At 60.8% G+C, this 15151-nt stretch overlaps 1 protein-coding gene across 1 annotated transcript; it reads right to left on the bottom strand.

Moving 5' to 3' along the window:
* Window positions 1-107: 107 nt before the first annotated feature.
* CXXC1 (CXXC finger protein 1) lies at window positions 108-15063 on the bottom strand. The gene is made up of 15 exons (XM_064737048.1): window positions 14993-15063; window positions 14797-14894; window positions 14232-14332; window positions 13332-13435; window positions 12547-12702; window positions 11378-11404; window positions 10542-10691; window positions 9040-9147; window positions 7337-7521; window positions 6143-6350; window positions 4759-4869; window positions 3237-3286; window positions 2584-2680; window positions 1813-1965; window positions 108-379 (listed from the first exon to the last, which is right to left on the bottom strand). Exons 1-15 carry the CDS (start codon window positions 14993-14995, stop codon window positions 239-241), a joined length of 1692 nt encoding a protein of 563 aa, XP_064593118.1. The 5' UTR covers window positions 14996-15063; the 3' UTR covers window positions 108-238.
* Between the last annotated feature and the right edge of the window lie 88 nt (window positions 15064-15151).

Genomic DNA, 15151 nt, shown 5'->3' with positions numbered 1-15151 from the left:
CTGGGGACTCCCAAAATTCCTCCCAAAGGCACCCCAAGAATCCCAAAGATCCCACAGAAGCCCCTCTATATCCCATGAACGACCCCACAAAAGGGACACCCCCAGACTCCTTTTGCACACCCAGTTTATTTGGGGATGGGGGAGCACCCAGGAACCACAGGGGTGGGGGGATGTGGGGAGGGGTCTGGGGGGGTTTTGGGGCTCCAGGGGCGGTCAGTGGTCTGAGCCAGGCCCGTGGTCAGCGGTCCGAGCGCAGGTCCGTGGTCAGAGGGTCGTGCTGGATGGTTTGGTGCAGCATCAGCGCCAGCAGCCCCGCCCGGTTCGTCATGGCCGCCCGCACATTGCGCTCCTGCTCGAACAGCTCGTCCAGCTTGTACCACTGTGGGGACAGCATGGGGACAGTGACAGTGTGGGGACACTGTGGGGACAGGGACAGTGACAGTGTGGGGACAGTGTGGGGACACTGTGGGGACAGGGACAGGGACACACAGCTCGTCCAGCTTGTACCACTGTGGGGACAGGGACAGTGTGGGGACAGTGACAGGGACAGTGACACACAGCTCATGCAGCTTGTACCACTGTGGGGACAGGGACAGGGACAGGGACAGTGTGGGGACAGCATGGGGACAGTGACACACAGCTCGTCCAGCTTGTACCACTGTGGGGACAGGGACAGTGACACACAGCTCGTCCAGCTTGTACCACTGTGGGGACAGGGACAGTGACAGTGTGGGGACAGCGTGGGGACAGTGTGGGGACAGGGACAGGGACAGTGTGGGGACAGCGTGGGGACAGTGTGGGGACAGTGACACACAGCTCGTGCAGCTTGTACCACTGTGGGGACAGGGACAGTGACAGGGACAGCGACAGGGACAGCGACACACAGCTCGTCCAGCTTGTACCACTGTGGGGACAGTGTGGGGACAGGGACAGTGACAGTGTGGGGACAGTGTGGGGACACTGTGGGGACAGGGACAGTGACACACAGCTTGTCCAGCTTGTACCACTGGAGGGACAGGGACAGTGTGGGGACAGGGACAGTGACAGTGTGGGGACAGGGACAGTGACACACAGCTCATGCAGCTTGTACCACTGGAGGGACAGGGACAGTGTGGGGACAGGGACAGTGACACAGTCATGCTCAAGCAGCTTGTCCAGTTTGTACCCCTACAGGGGACAGGGACAGGTGCGACAGTGTGGGACAAGGACAGATACAACATGAGAACAGGACAATGTGGGGACAGAGATAGGTGGGGACAGGGACAGACAGTGTAGGAATAGGGACAGTGTGGGGATAGGGACCCCATGGGACATGAGCTAGTGTTGGGACACTGTGGGGACAGGGACAGGACACACAGCTTGTCCAGCTGTACCACTGTGGGACAGCGTGGGGACAGTGTGGGGACAGGGACAGTGACACACAATCATCTAGCTTGTACCACTGGAGGGACAGGGACAGTGTGGGGACAGGGACATGCACAGGGACATGGACAGGGTGGGGACAGGGACAGTGACACAGTCATGCTCAAGCAGCTTGTCCAGTTTGTACCACTGCAGGGGACAGGGACAGTGTGGGGACAGGGACAGGGTGGGGACAGAGACAGTGTGGGGACAGGGACAGTGTGCAGACAGTGTGGGGACAAGGACAGATACAACATGAGGACAGGGACAATGTGGGGACAGAGACAGGGTGGGGACAGGGACAGACAGTGTAGGAATAGGGACAGTGTGGGGACAGGGACACCATGGGGACATGGAGCTGTGTGGGGACACTTTGGGGACACTTTGGGGACACTGAGCGGTGGCACCCACCACGCGGACGCGCTCCAGGTCCACCTCGGCGCGGCGCAGCTTCTCCCAGCAGTAGTGACGGTGGCACTTGCGCTTGGGGACGCGGCAGAAGTCCCCGGTCAGCTCGAAGACGTCGCGCACCAGAGGGCACCCGCACACCTCGTCCGCGGGCACCTGGGCGGGCACGGGGGTCAGTGCCAGGCTGGGGACACCCCGAGCCACCCTCTGCCACCCTGGGGTCCTGGCAGTGTCCTGGGCACTGCCCTTGTCCTGTCCCCTCATGTCCACCTTGGGTGTCCTGGGAGTGCTCTGGCCACAATCCCCTAAATTCCACCCCAAAATCTCATTCTGTGCCCACTTTGGGGTCCTGGGCATTGCCCCCCTGCTCCACAAAGTCCCCCTGTGCCCACCCTGGGGTCTCAGGAGTGCTTGGGAAACAGATTCCCCTAAATTCCACCCCAAATTCTCATTCTGTGCCCACCTTGGGGTCCCAGGACTGTCCTGGGCACTGCCCCTACCCCCCAAAATCTCATTCTGTGCCCACCTTGGGGTCCCAGGACTGTCCTGGGCACTGTTCCCTCCCCCAAAGCCCCTCTGTGCCCACCTTGGGGTCCCAGGACTGTCCTGGGCACTGTTCCTGCCCCCCAAAGCCCCTCAGTGCCCACTTTGGGGTCCCAGGACTGTCCTGGGCACTGCCCCAACCCCCCAAAATCTCATTCTGTGCCCACCTTGGGGTCCCAGGACTGTCCTGGGCACTGCCCCAAACCCCCCAAAATCTCATTCTGTGCCCACCTTGGGGTCCCGGGAGTGCTCGGGGCACAGCACCTGCAGCCTCTTGCAGTAGGTTTTGCTCTGGGGGTTGTAAACGTCACAGAACAGCCGGGTGGCCCTGGGGGGACACGAGAGGTGTCCTGGGGTGGGGGGACAGGGGGTTGAGGGGCTCCCCAAGACAGCCACAATCCCCCCCTCCCCAAACTTGCCCCTGGGTGTTCCCTCTCACACAGGATTTAGGGGTCTGGGGTCTCCCCTGGGTGCTGCTCCTCCCTTCCCAGGAGGATTTAGGGGTCTGGGGTCTCCCCTGGGTGCTGCTCCTCCCTTCCCAGGAGGATTTAGGGGTCTGGGGTCTCCCCTGGGTGCTGCTCCTCCCTTCCCAGGAGGATTTAGGGGTCTGGGGTCTCCCCTGGGTGCTGTCCCTCCCTTCCCAGGAGGATTTAGGGGTCTGGGGTCTCCCCAGGGTGCTGCTCCTCCCTTCCCAGGAGGATTTAGGGGTCTGGGGTCTCCCCTGGGTGCTGCTCCTCCCTTCCCAGGAGGATTTAGGGGTCTGGGGTCTCCCCTGGGTGCTGCTCCTCCCTTCCCAGGATTATTTAGGGTCTGGGGCCCCTTCCCACCCCATAAAGCCCCCCCAGGGTGTCCTTCCCCCCACCCAAAGCCCCCTCCCCACTCACCCCTCGATGCGGGTGGGGTACATGGACCCGAAGGACGTTTGGCTCTCGTACTGCAATGGGGTGGGGGGGGGTCAAAAGGGGGGCAGGGATGGGACCCCCGAACCCCCATGGGGGCCCTATGGACCCCCAGCCCCTATAGAGCCCCCCCAAAAGCCCTCCCACAGGGTCCCCATGGCCCCCCAGCCCTTATAAAGCCCCTCCCCATGAGACCCCACAGAACCCCCAGCCCCTATTGAGCTCCCAGCATGTTCTTACAGCCCCCCCAAACCCTACAGAGACCCCTAAAGTTCCTTCACAGGGTCCCCCCAGCCCCCCCAAGCTGAGGAAAGGGATCCCCATGGCCCCTGCAGGATCTGGGGACGGTCCCCAGCCCTGGGGGCTCCCAAAGTTCCCATAAAAGGATCTCCCAGAGGATCCCAGAGAGTCCCATGGATGATCCCACAGATCCTGTGGACGATCCCACAGGAACTCAGAGTGCCATGGAAAACCCCACAGATCCCAGAGATGATCCCACAGATCCCAGAGATGATCCCACAGACCCCATGGATGATGCCACAGATCCCAGAGATGATCCCACAGACCCCATGGATGATCCCAGAGACCCCACGGATGATCCCACAGATCCCAAGAACAAACAGGGGCACCCAGATCCCATGGATGATCTCATAGACCCCATGAATGATCCCACAGACGATCCCATGGATGATCCCACACACCCCATGGATGATCCCACAGATGATCCCATGGATGATCCCACAGACTCCATGGATGATCCCACAGATCCCAGAGATGATCCCACACATCCTATGGATGATCCCACAGACCCCATGGATGATCCCAGAGATGATCCCACAGACCCCACGGATGATCCCACAGATCCCAAGAACAAACAGGGGCACCCAGATCCCACGGATGATCCCACAGATGATCACATGGATGATCCCACACACCCTATGGATGATGCCACAGATCCCAGAGATGATCCCACAGACCCCATGGATGATCCCATGGATGATCCCACAGACCCTATGGATGATCCCACAGACCCCATGGATGATCCCACAGACCCCACGGATGATCCCACAGACCCCATGGATGATCCCACAGACCCTATGGATGATCCCATGGATGATCCCACAGACCCTATGGATGATCCCACAGATCCCAAGAACAAACAGGGGCACCCAGATCCCATGGATGATCCCACACACCCTATGGATGATCCCACAGACGATCCCATGGATGATCCCACAGATCCCATGGATGATCCCACAGATGATCCCATGGATGATCCCACAGACGATCCCATGGATGATCCCACAGATGATCCCATGGATGATCCCACAGACGATCCCATGGATGATCCCACAGATCCCAAGAACGAGTAGGGGCACCCACATCCCATGGATGATCCCACAGCAGCCCAGAGAGTGCCATGGAAAACCCCACAGACCCCACGGATGACCCCACAGACCCCAGGAACCCCCAGGAACCCAGAGGTGCCCCCAGACCCCGCGCTCACCTTGGCGTAGCAGCGCTCCATGTGCCTCAGGGCCACCTTGGGGTTGATGGGGTGGCCACAGGACACGCAGAAGATCTGCAGGTCCGTGTCCTCGCTGTCCCCCTCCGTGCTCTGGGGGGACAGCGGGGTCAGGGGGTCCAAGGGGGGCACCCAGGGATTGGGGGGACACCAGGTTAGGGGGCTCAGGGGGAACCAGATGCTCCAGGGATGAGTTTGGGGGCACCCTGGTGTCCATGAAGGACCAAAGGGGATCACAAGAAGGACCCAGAACAGGGAGAATTAAAAGATTTGGGGGCACCCAGGAATCCATGAAGGACCAAGGGAGATCTCAGGAGAGATCCAGAATGGGGAGAATTAAAAGATTTTGGGTGCTCCCAGGAATCCATGAATGACCAAAGGGGATCTCAAGAAGGACCCAGAACAGGGAGAATTAAAAGATTTGGGGCACCCAGGCATCCATGAAATACCAAGGGAGATCTCAGGAGAGATCCAGAATGGGGAGAATTAAAAGATTTGGGGCACTCAGGAATCCATGAAGGACCAAGGGAGATCTCAGGAGAGATCCAGAATGGGGAGAATTAAAGGGTTTGGGGGCACAGAGGTGTCCATGAAGGACCAAGAGAGATCTTAAGAGCGACCCAGAACAGGGAGAATTAAAAGATTTGGGGGCACCCTGGTGTCCATGAAGGACCAAAGGGGATCACAAGAAGGACCCAGAACAGAGGGAGAATTAAAAGATTTTGGGTGCATCCAGGAATCCATGAAGGACCAAGGGAGATCTCAGAAGAGATCCAGAATGGGGAGAATTAAAGGGTTTGGGGGCACAGAGATGTCCATGAAGGACCAAAGGAGATCACAAGAAGGACCCAGAACAGGGAGAATTAAAAGATTTTGGGTGCACCCAGGAATCCATGAATGACCAAAGGGGATCTCAAGAAGGACCCAGAACAGGGAGAATTAAAAGATTTGGGGCACCCAGGCATCCATGAAATACCAAGGGAGATCTTAAGAAGGACCCAGAACAGGGAGAATTAAAAGATTTGGGGGCACCCTGGTGTCCATGAAGGACCAAGGGAGATCTCAGAAGAGATCCAGAATGGGGAGAATTAAAAGATTTGGGGGCACCCAGGAATCCATGAAGGACCAAGGGAGACCTCAGGACAGATCCAGAATGGGGAGAATTAAAGGGTTTGGGGGCACAGAGGTGTCCATGAAGGACCAAGGGAGATCTTAAGAGGGACCCAGAACAGGGAGAATTTAAAGATTTTGGGGGCACCCAGGCATCCATGAAATACCAAGGAAGATCTCAAGAAGGACCCAAAATGGGTAGAATTAAAGCGTTTTTGGGGTCCCCAGCCCTCTGTGAGCCCCGGGGGGTGCCCACCTCCTCGTCCTCGCGGGGCGGGTGCCCCTTGGCGCGGGCGATGAGCCCCTCGAGCTCGTGGAAGCGCCGCTCCATCTCCTGCAGCCGCAGCCGCGCCTGGTGCTGCTCGCGCCGGATGCGCTCCAGCAGCCGCTTGCCGTGCTCCTCCGCCACGCACGGGCTCTGCTGCCACTGCTGGATCCGCTGCGGCAGGATCTCGTAGATCCGGCTGGGATCAGGGGGAGGAAAGGGTTAATGGGGGCTGGGATCCACTGCAGCAGGATCTCGTAGATCCGGCTGGGATCGGGGTGAGGAAAGGGTTAATGGGGGCTGGGATCCACTGCTGGATCTGCTGCGGCAGGATCTCATAGATCCGGCTGGGATTGGGGTGAGGAAAGGGTTAATGGCGGCTCCAGGATCCCTGGGATCCACTGCAGCAGGATCTCGTAGATCTGGCTGGGATTCGGGGGCGAAATGGTTAATGGGGACTGGGATCCACTGCTGGATCCACTGCTGGATCTGCTGTGGCGGGATCTTGTAGATCCTGCTGGGATTGGGGGGAAAAGGGTTAATGGGGACTGCTCGATCCCTGGGATCCATAGCTGGATCCGCTGCGGCAGGATCTCGTAGATCCAGCTGAGATCGGGGTGAGGAAAGGGTTAATGGGGGCTGGGATCCACTGCTGGATCTGCTGTGGCAGGATCTCATAGGTCTGGCTGGGATCGGGGGGGGAAAGGGTTAATGGGGGCTGCAGGATCCCTGGGATCCACTGCTGGATCCACTGAGGCAGGATCTCATAGATCCGGCAGGGACTGGGGGGAGGAAAGGGTTAATAGGGGCTCCAGGATCCCCGGGATCCACTGCTGGATCCACTGAGGCAGGATCTCGTAGAACTGGCAGGGATCGGGGTGAGGAAAGGGTTAACCAAGGTTCTGGGAACCCTGGGATCCACTGAGGCAGGAGATTGTAGATCCGACTGGGAATGGCAGCCCTGCGATCCCTGGGATCCACTGTGGCAGGATCTGTTCATATAATTAACTGGTTTATACTGGTCTATCCTGGTTCGCACCAGTCTGTACAGATCATTACTGGTTTATGACGGTCTGTACCGCACCGTACCAGTTTACACCGGTCTGTCCTGTCCCGCAGTGGTTTATACTGGTCTATACCTGTCGATATACTGGTTTATACTGGTCCGTACTGGTGGGTACTCACTTGGCAGCCAGTTTGATGCCGCAGGCCTCGCTGCAGTACTTGGAGGGCGGGCGCGCGGGGCGGGTGCAGCCGGGGCCCAGGCACTGGCCCAGCCCCGCGGGGTCGCGGGCGTCGGCGCGCTCGGGGTGCCCGCGGCGCTCGCGGTGCCGCGCCCGCTGCCGGTGCCGCTTGTAGCGCTCCTCCTTCTGCACCAGGAACCTCCAGTTAGCACCAGTAACCTCCCAGTAACCTCCCAGTAATCACCCAGTAACCTCCCAGTAATCACCCAGTCACTAGCCAGTAACCAGCACTCATAGCCCAGCACTCCCAGTGCCGCGCCTGCTGCCGGTGCCGCTTGTAGCGCTCCTCCTTCTGCACCAGGAACCTCCAGTTAGCACCAGTAACCTCCCAGTAACATCCTCATCACCACCCAGTCACCATCACCCATAGCCCAGTAACCACTAGAGCCCTTCTAGTGCCATGCCCACTGCTGATGCCGCTTGTAGCGCTCCTCCTTCTGCACCAGTAACCTCCAGTTAGCACCAGTAACCACCCAGTAACCTCCCAGTAATCACCCAGTAACCTTCCAGTAACCACCACTCACACCCCAGCGCTGTCAGTGCCGCACCCGCTGCCGGTGCCGCTTGTAGCGCTCCTCCTTCTGCACCAGGAACCTCCAGTTAGCACCAGTAACCTCCCAGTAACCTCCCAGTAACCACCCAGTCACTAGCCAGTAACCAGCACTCATACCCCAGTGCTGTCAGTGCCACACTCGCTATGGTGCCGCTTGTAGCGCTCCCCTTCTGCACCAGTAACCTCCAGTTAGCACCAGTAATCACCCAGTAACTCCCAATAACCACCCAGTCACAGCCAGTAACCAGCACTCATAGCCCAGCACTCCAGTACCACCGCTGCTGATGCCTCTAGTCCAGTGCGTCAGTGCCCACTCGTACTGGTGCCGCTTGTAGCGCTCCTCCTTCTGCACCAGGAACTCCAGTTAGCACCAGTAACCACCCAGTAACCTCTTATCACCCCAGTCACCTCATCACCATGCCATAACCACTAGAGCACTTCAGTGCCATGCCACACGCTGCTGATGCCACTGTTAGCGCTCCTCTTTCTGCACCAGTAACCTCCAGTTAGCACCAGTAACCTCCCAGTAACCTCCTAGGCACCACCCAGTCACTAGCCAGTAACCAGCACTCATGGCCCAGCACTCCCAGTGCCATGCCTGCTGCCGGTGCCGCTTGTAGCGCTCCTCCTTCTGCACCAGTTAGCACCAGTAACCTCCCAGTAACATTCTCATCACCACCCAGTAACCATCACCCATAGCCCAGTAACCACTAGAGCCCTTCTAGTGCCATGCCCACTGCTGATGCCGCTTGTAGCGCTCCTCCTTCTGCACCAGTAACCTCCAGTTAGCACCAGTGACCTCTCAATCACCACCCAGTAACCATCACCCATAGCCCAGTAACCACCAGAGCCCTTCCAGTGCCGCTTGTCACACTCCTCCTTCCTCACCAATTAACACCAGTTAGCGCCAGTAACCACCCAGAACCTTCCCAGTACCTTCCAGCAGCTCCGAGGGCTCATTCCGCCGCTCCTCCTTCCACACCAGTGAGCACCAGTAACCACCCAGTAACCACCACTCGTAACCCAGCAACCACCCAGAGCAATCCACGGAACCTCCCAGTAGCTCCCAGTAGCTCCCAGTGCCCCCTCACCTTCTTGTCCGACTTCTTCTCGCGGCGTTTGACGTGTTTGACCTTCACGGCGCGTTTGCGCAGGACAGGGTCCAGGAACGGCGCGTCCTCGGCGTCGCTGAGCCAGGGCTGGCAGGACCAGGGGACACATGGGGACACGTGGGGACACAGGGGGACACAGGGGTGACGCCCCTGATGCGCCTCAGAGCGTGGCCCGTGAAGGGACACGAGGGGACAATGTGGCCTGAGGTGCCTTGGGTATGTGGGGACGTGCCAGGACACGCTGGGGACATCTGGGGACACGCCTGACACGCCTCAGAGTGCCACGGGGACACGTCCTGATGTGCCAGGACACGCTGGGGACATCTGGGGACACGCCTGACACGCCTCAGAGTGCCATGGGGACACGTCCTGATGTGCCAGGACATGCTTGGGGACATCTGGGGACACGCCTGTCACGCCTCAGAGTGCCACGGGGACACGTCCTGATGTGCCAGGACACGCTGGGGACATGCAGGGACACGCCTGACACGCCTCAGAGTGCCACGGGGACACGTCCTGATGTGCCAGGACACGCTGGGGACATCTGGGGACACGCCTGACACGCCTCAGAGTGCCACGGGGACACGTCCTGATGTGCCAGGACATGCTTGGGGACATGCAGGGACACGCCTGACACGCCTCAGAGTGCCACGGGGACACGTCCTGATGTGCCAGGACATGCTTGGGGACATCTGGGGACACGCCCTGACAGGGACCGAGGACACATCCTGACACACCTGAAGCTCACCTTGACACACAAAACCACCTCTGAACAGCCTAAACCAGGCCTAAACACACTAAACCAGGCCCTGATGGGCAAAAACCTCCTTCAAATCTGCTCCTGTGGTATTTGGGGTGCCTGGTAGAATTTGGGATGCTCGGGGGGAACAGTGAGGATCCCCAGGGCAGTATTTGGGGTCCTGGGAGAGCAGTTTTTGGGGTCCCGGGGCAGTTCTGAGGTGCCAGGGTAATTCTGGGGTCCCTGAGGGGCAGTTTTGGGGTCCTGAGGGATCAGCTTTGGGGTCCTGGAGCAATTGTGGGGTCCCGTGGGGGCAGTTTTGGGACTCTGGAGCAGTTTTGGGGTCTCAGGGGAAGCAGCTCTGGGGTCCTGGGAGGGCAGTTTTGGGGTCCCAGGGGGGGCAGTTCTGAGGTGCCAGGGCAATTCTGGGGTCTCAGAGGGGCAGTTTTGGGACCCTGGAGCAGTTTTGGGGTCTCAGAGGGGCAGTTTTGGGACCCTGGAGCAATTTTGGGGTCCCGGAGGGGGCAGCTTTTGGGGCCCTGGGGGGCAGTTTTTGGGGTCCTGGGGGGCAGTTTTGGGTCCCATGGGGGCAGTTTTGGGGTCCCGGGGGGGCAGTTTTGGGTCCCGTGGGGGCAGTTTTGGGGTCCCAGGAGGGGGCAGTTTTGGGGTCCCGGGGGAGGCAGTTTTTGGGGTCCCAGGGGGGCAATTTTGGGGTCCCATGGGGCAGTTTTTGGGGGCTCACCAGGCCGTGCTCGTCGAAGGCGCCGGCGCAGAGCTCCTGGTAGAGCCGGGGGTCGAGGGGCAGCTCCTCATCCGAGAGGCTCTCGGGGGGCCCCGGCCCCCCCAGCTGCGCCTTCAGCAGCTCCAGGTCCCCCTCACGCCCCCGGGCCAGCTGGGGGGGGGGGTCAGCACTGCCAGGGACCCCCGGGACCCCCCCATGGCACCCCTGGGACCCCCCCCCCCGGATGCCCCCATTGCACCCCAGGGACTCCCCCTTGTGCTCCTGGACCAACTGAGGGGGGGGTCAGCACTGCCAGGGACCCCCAGGACCCTCCATGGCACCCTTGGGACCCCCCCAAGGGCTCCCCCTTTTGCTCCTGTGGCAGCTGCAGGGGGGTCAGCATGGCCAGGGACCCCCGGGACGCCCCCCATGGCACCCCTGGGACCCCTCACTGCACCCCTGGGACCCCCCCTTGTGCTCCTGTGCCAACTGAGGAGGGGTCAGCATGGCCAGGGACACCCGGGACCCCCCCCCATGGCACCCCCATCAGTTGAGGGGGGGTCAGCACCCACCAGGGACCGCCCAGGACCTCCATGGCACCCCTGGGACCCCCCAGGACCCCCTCATGGCACCCCCAGGACCCCCCTACACTAACTGGGGGGGGGGGGGTCAGCACCTTCCTGGGCACTTCCACCCCCTGTACCTGTGAGCCCCCCCCTCACCCCAAGGACAGTGAGGATTTCGGGGTGCCCCTTCCCCCCCCCCCCAGCCAGGCCTGGCCCCTCCCCCACACGGGACAGGGGGGGTCTGGGGTCCCCCTTTCCCCTCCCCTCGCCCCAGAGCCCCCAGAAACTCACCGAGGTGGGGAAGTACTTGTAGGACTCCTGTGGGGACACAGAGGGGACATGTCAGGGACAGGGCGGTGACATGGGGACATGGGACAGGGTGACACAGGACAGGGTGACACGGTGACACAGGGACACAGTGTGACACAAGACAGTGTGACACAGGGACACGGGACAGTTAGGGACACAAGACATCTTGGAGACATGTCAGGGACACAGGACAGGGTGACACAGGGACACAGGGACACAGGACAGGGTGACACAGGGACATGGGGACACAGGGACACAGGACAGGGTGACACAGGGACACAGGGACACAGGACAGGGTGACACAGGGACACAGGGACACAGGACAGGGTGACACAGGGACATGGGGACACAGGGACACAGGACAGGGTGACACAGGGACACAGGGACACAGGGACACTTGGGGACACAAGACATGTTGGGGACACATCAGGGACACGCTGACAGAGTGACACACAGACATGGGATATGAGGACACAGTGAGACAGGGTGACATGGGGACACAGGGACACAAGACAGGGTGACACAAGGACACAGGGACAAACAGGGACATGGGACAGTTAGGGACACAAGACATCTTGGAAACGCATCAGGGACAAAGGACAGGGTGACATCAACACAGGACATGGGACATACAGGGGCATGGGACACTTGGACATGTTGGGGACACACCAGGGACACGGTGACAGAGTGACACACAGACACGGGATATGAGGACACAGTGAGACAGGGTGACACGGGGACATGGGACACTTGGGGACATAAGAGACATTGGGGACATGTCAGGGTGACACAGGGACACACGCAGCAGCTTGTTGGGGACACAGAACATGTGTGGAGGAGGAACGGGGGACATGGGGACGTGCCAGGACCGTGACACATTAGGGACGTGGCACAAGGTGACAAAGAGACACGAGGACACGGCCAGACGGTGACAAAGGATGTGTCACAACACGAGACATGGTGACCAAGGGACATGGGACAGGGTGACAGAGGGACACAGGGACCAGACAAAACGCTAACAAGGGACACGGGACAGGGTGACAAAGGGACACGAGGTGGTGACAGAGACCACACGACAGGGACACAGCCACAAAGAGCCACACTGGGGACACACTGGGGACACGTTGGGGACACGCCAGGTGCCCGCTCACCCGCGCCCGCAGCTGGCACTGCCGCAGCCTGCACTTCTGGCGGATCTTGTTGGGGCCCCCGAATTTCTTCATGTCCCGGCAGAAGTCGCACTGCCCGCAGTCCTCGGGGCGCCGGCACGCCTCGCACTCACCACACATGCGGGCCGAGCGCTTGATCTGCGGTGAAACACCCCAAAAACGGGGTCAGGCACCCCAAAAATGGGGTTCAGGCACCCCAAAAACGGGGTCAGGCACCCTGAAAATGGGGTCAGGCACCCCGAAAATGGGGTTCAGGCACACCAAATCCCACCAGGGACACCAGTGTGAGGCCTGCCACACACTCACTGCACATGCAGGCTGAGCGCTTGATCTGGGGTCAGACACCCCAAAAACGGGGTCAGGCACCCCGAAAATGGTGTCAAGTACATCAAAAATGGGGTCAGACACCCCAAGAACAGGGTCAGGAACCCCAAATCCCACCTGGAACACCCCAAATCCCACCAGGGACACCCCCACCTTGCATTCCCCAAATGCAGGCTGAGTGCTTGATCTGGGGTCAGACACCCCAAAAACAGGGTCAAACACCCCAAAAATCCACCCAGGGCACCCCAAAACCCAAACAGGGAGGGATCCCAGGCACTCAGAGAGGGTCAGGCGTCCCCCAAATCTCCCCCAAAACACCTCCCAGCCCTCTGGTGCCCCCCAAATCCTCATCCCAAGGGACTCAGGCACCTCCCAGCTTCCCCCCAGAATTGGGGTGTCCCCTTTTGTGGGGTCCCCACCCCCTGAGCCCCCCCAGAGCCCACCTTGGCAGCCCGGCCCTGCTCCAGCTCCTGCCCCTTGGCCCCCTCGTGCTCCTTCTCCCGCCACTTCTTGTGCCGGTACCGGATCTCCAGGGATGGGTCCTTCTCTGAGGGGGGATCACAGAGGGGTCATGGGGGTCCTCCAACGGGGTCACCCCAAAATCGGGGTCAGGCACCCCAAAAACGGGGTCAGGTATCCTAAACCCCACCAAGGACACCCCAAAACCCACCAGGGACACCTCTGCCTTACATTTGCTGCACATGCGGGCTGAGCGCTTGATCTGATGTCAGACATCCCAAAAATGGGGTCAGGCACCCCAAATCTCACCAGGAACACCCCAAATCCCACCAGGGACACCCCAAATCCCACCAGGGACACCCCAACCTCGCACTCACTGCACATGCGGGCTGAGCGCTTGATCTGAGGTCAGGCACCCCAAAAATGGGGTCAGGCACCCCAAAAACCACCCAGACCCCACCCTCAAAAACCACCCAGACCCCTCAGGTGTCCCTGGAACCCCCCCAAATCAACCCCCAAGCCCCTCTCACAGCAGCCCAACATTCCCAGATGGCCCCCCCAGAGCCCCTCAAATTCCCCTGGAGCCCCCCAAGCGCTCAGCCCCTCTCACTGCTGCATTGCCACTCCTGGCTGGACCCCCAAAGCCCTCCCAGAGCCCCCCAGGAGCCCCCAGCCTCTCCTATTGCAGCACTGCCAATCCTGGATGGCCCCCCCAGAGTCCCTCAAAGCCCCCCAAGAGCTTCCCCAAACCCTCCCAGAGCCCCCAGCCCCTCTCACCGCGGCACTGCCATTCCCGAATGGCTCCCCAAAGCCCTCCCAGAGCCCCTCAAAACCCCCCCAAGAGCCTCTCCGAGTCCCCCAGAGCCCCCCCAGCCCCCTCTCACCGCGGCACTGCCGGCAGTACCACTCTCGGATGGCCTTGGCCATGCGCTCGGTGATGTTGATGCAGTCCCCATGGAACCACTCGTTGCAGTTGTCGCAGCCGCTGCGGGACGGGGGTGACACCGAGACCCTCAGCTGGGCACCCCCAAAGCCCCCCAGCTTCAAGGGACCCCCTCCAACACCCCCAGGGGCCAACACAACCCAGGACCCCCCAACTCCCACCCTGAGAGGCACCCGGGACCCCCAGCCCTGTGTCCTCCCCTGCTGCCCCCTCAGATCTGCTGTGACCCCCCCAGACCCTCCCTCACATCCTGAGGCACTCGGGGACCCCCCTCACATCCTAAAGCACTTGGAGAACCCCCAGACCCCCCTCAGATGATGAAGAAGTTGGGGACTCCCAGATCCCCCCTCACATTCTGAATCACTTGGGGACTCCCTAGACCCTCCCCTGACATCCTGAAACACCCCATTCGTCCCCGTTCTCCTCGTATCCTGAAGTAGTTACGGACCCCCCCACACCGCCCATCTCACCATGAAGCACTTGAGGACCCCCCAGACCCCCCTCACATCATGAAGCAGTTGATGTCCGGCTTGCGGCACACGCAATAAACCGGCGCGTTCTCCTCCCCGCCCGGGGCCGCCTCCGCGTCCGAGAATTCGCTGTCCTGAGGGGGTAACGGCGGGGGGTGTCAGGGGCTGGGGGGTCCCCCAGACACCGCAGACCCCCTGAAGCCCCCCCCCACACCCCCGGTTCCCCTCCCACCATCGCTGCCACCGCCTCCGAGGGACGCTCCCGGCTAGGCCCGACAGCGGCCGGAAGCGGGGGCGTGTCCAACTTCCGCTTCCGGATAAGGGCGTGCCCGCCCACAGCATGGCGGCGGTCAGGAGAACAGTGGCGGCGGCCATAGGAGCCCCCCTGTTT

The sequence above is a fragment of the Zonotrichia leucophrys genome, unplaced genomic scaffold (genome assembly GCF_028769735.1).
Source record: "Zonotrichia leucophrys gambelii isolate GWCS_2022_RI unplaced genomic scaffold, RI_Zleu_2.0 Scaffold_34_1600103, whole genome shotgun sequence".
Classification (NCBI taxonomy): Eukaryota; Metazoa; Chordata; class Aves; order Passeriformes; family Passerellidae; genus Zonotrichia; species Zonotrichia leucophrys.
This window is presented reverse-complemented; position numbering and strand designations above follow the sequence as displayed.

Excerpts from the sequence above, each read along its gene's own strand:
- CXXC1 (XM_064737048.1), bottom strand. Across the intron at positions 10,692-11,377 it reads ACAAGTACTTCCCCACCTCG|CTGGCCCGGGGGCGTGAGGG; the intron begins GTGAGTTTCTGG and ends CCCCCCCCCCAG. Across the intron at positions 4,870-6,142 it reads CGCCCCGCGAGGACGAGGAG|AGCACGGAGGGGGACAGCGA; the intron begins GTGGGCACCCCC and ends CTGTCCCCCCAG.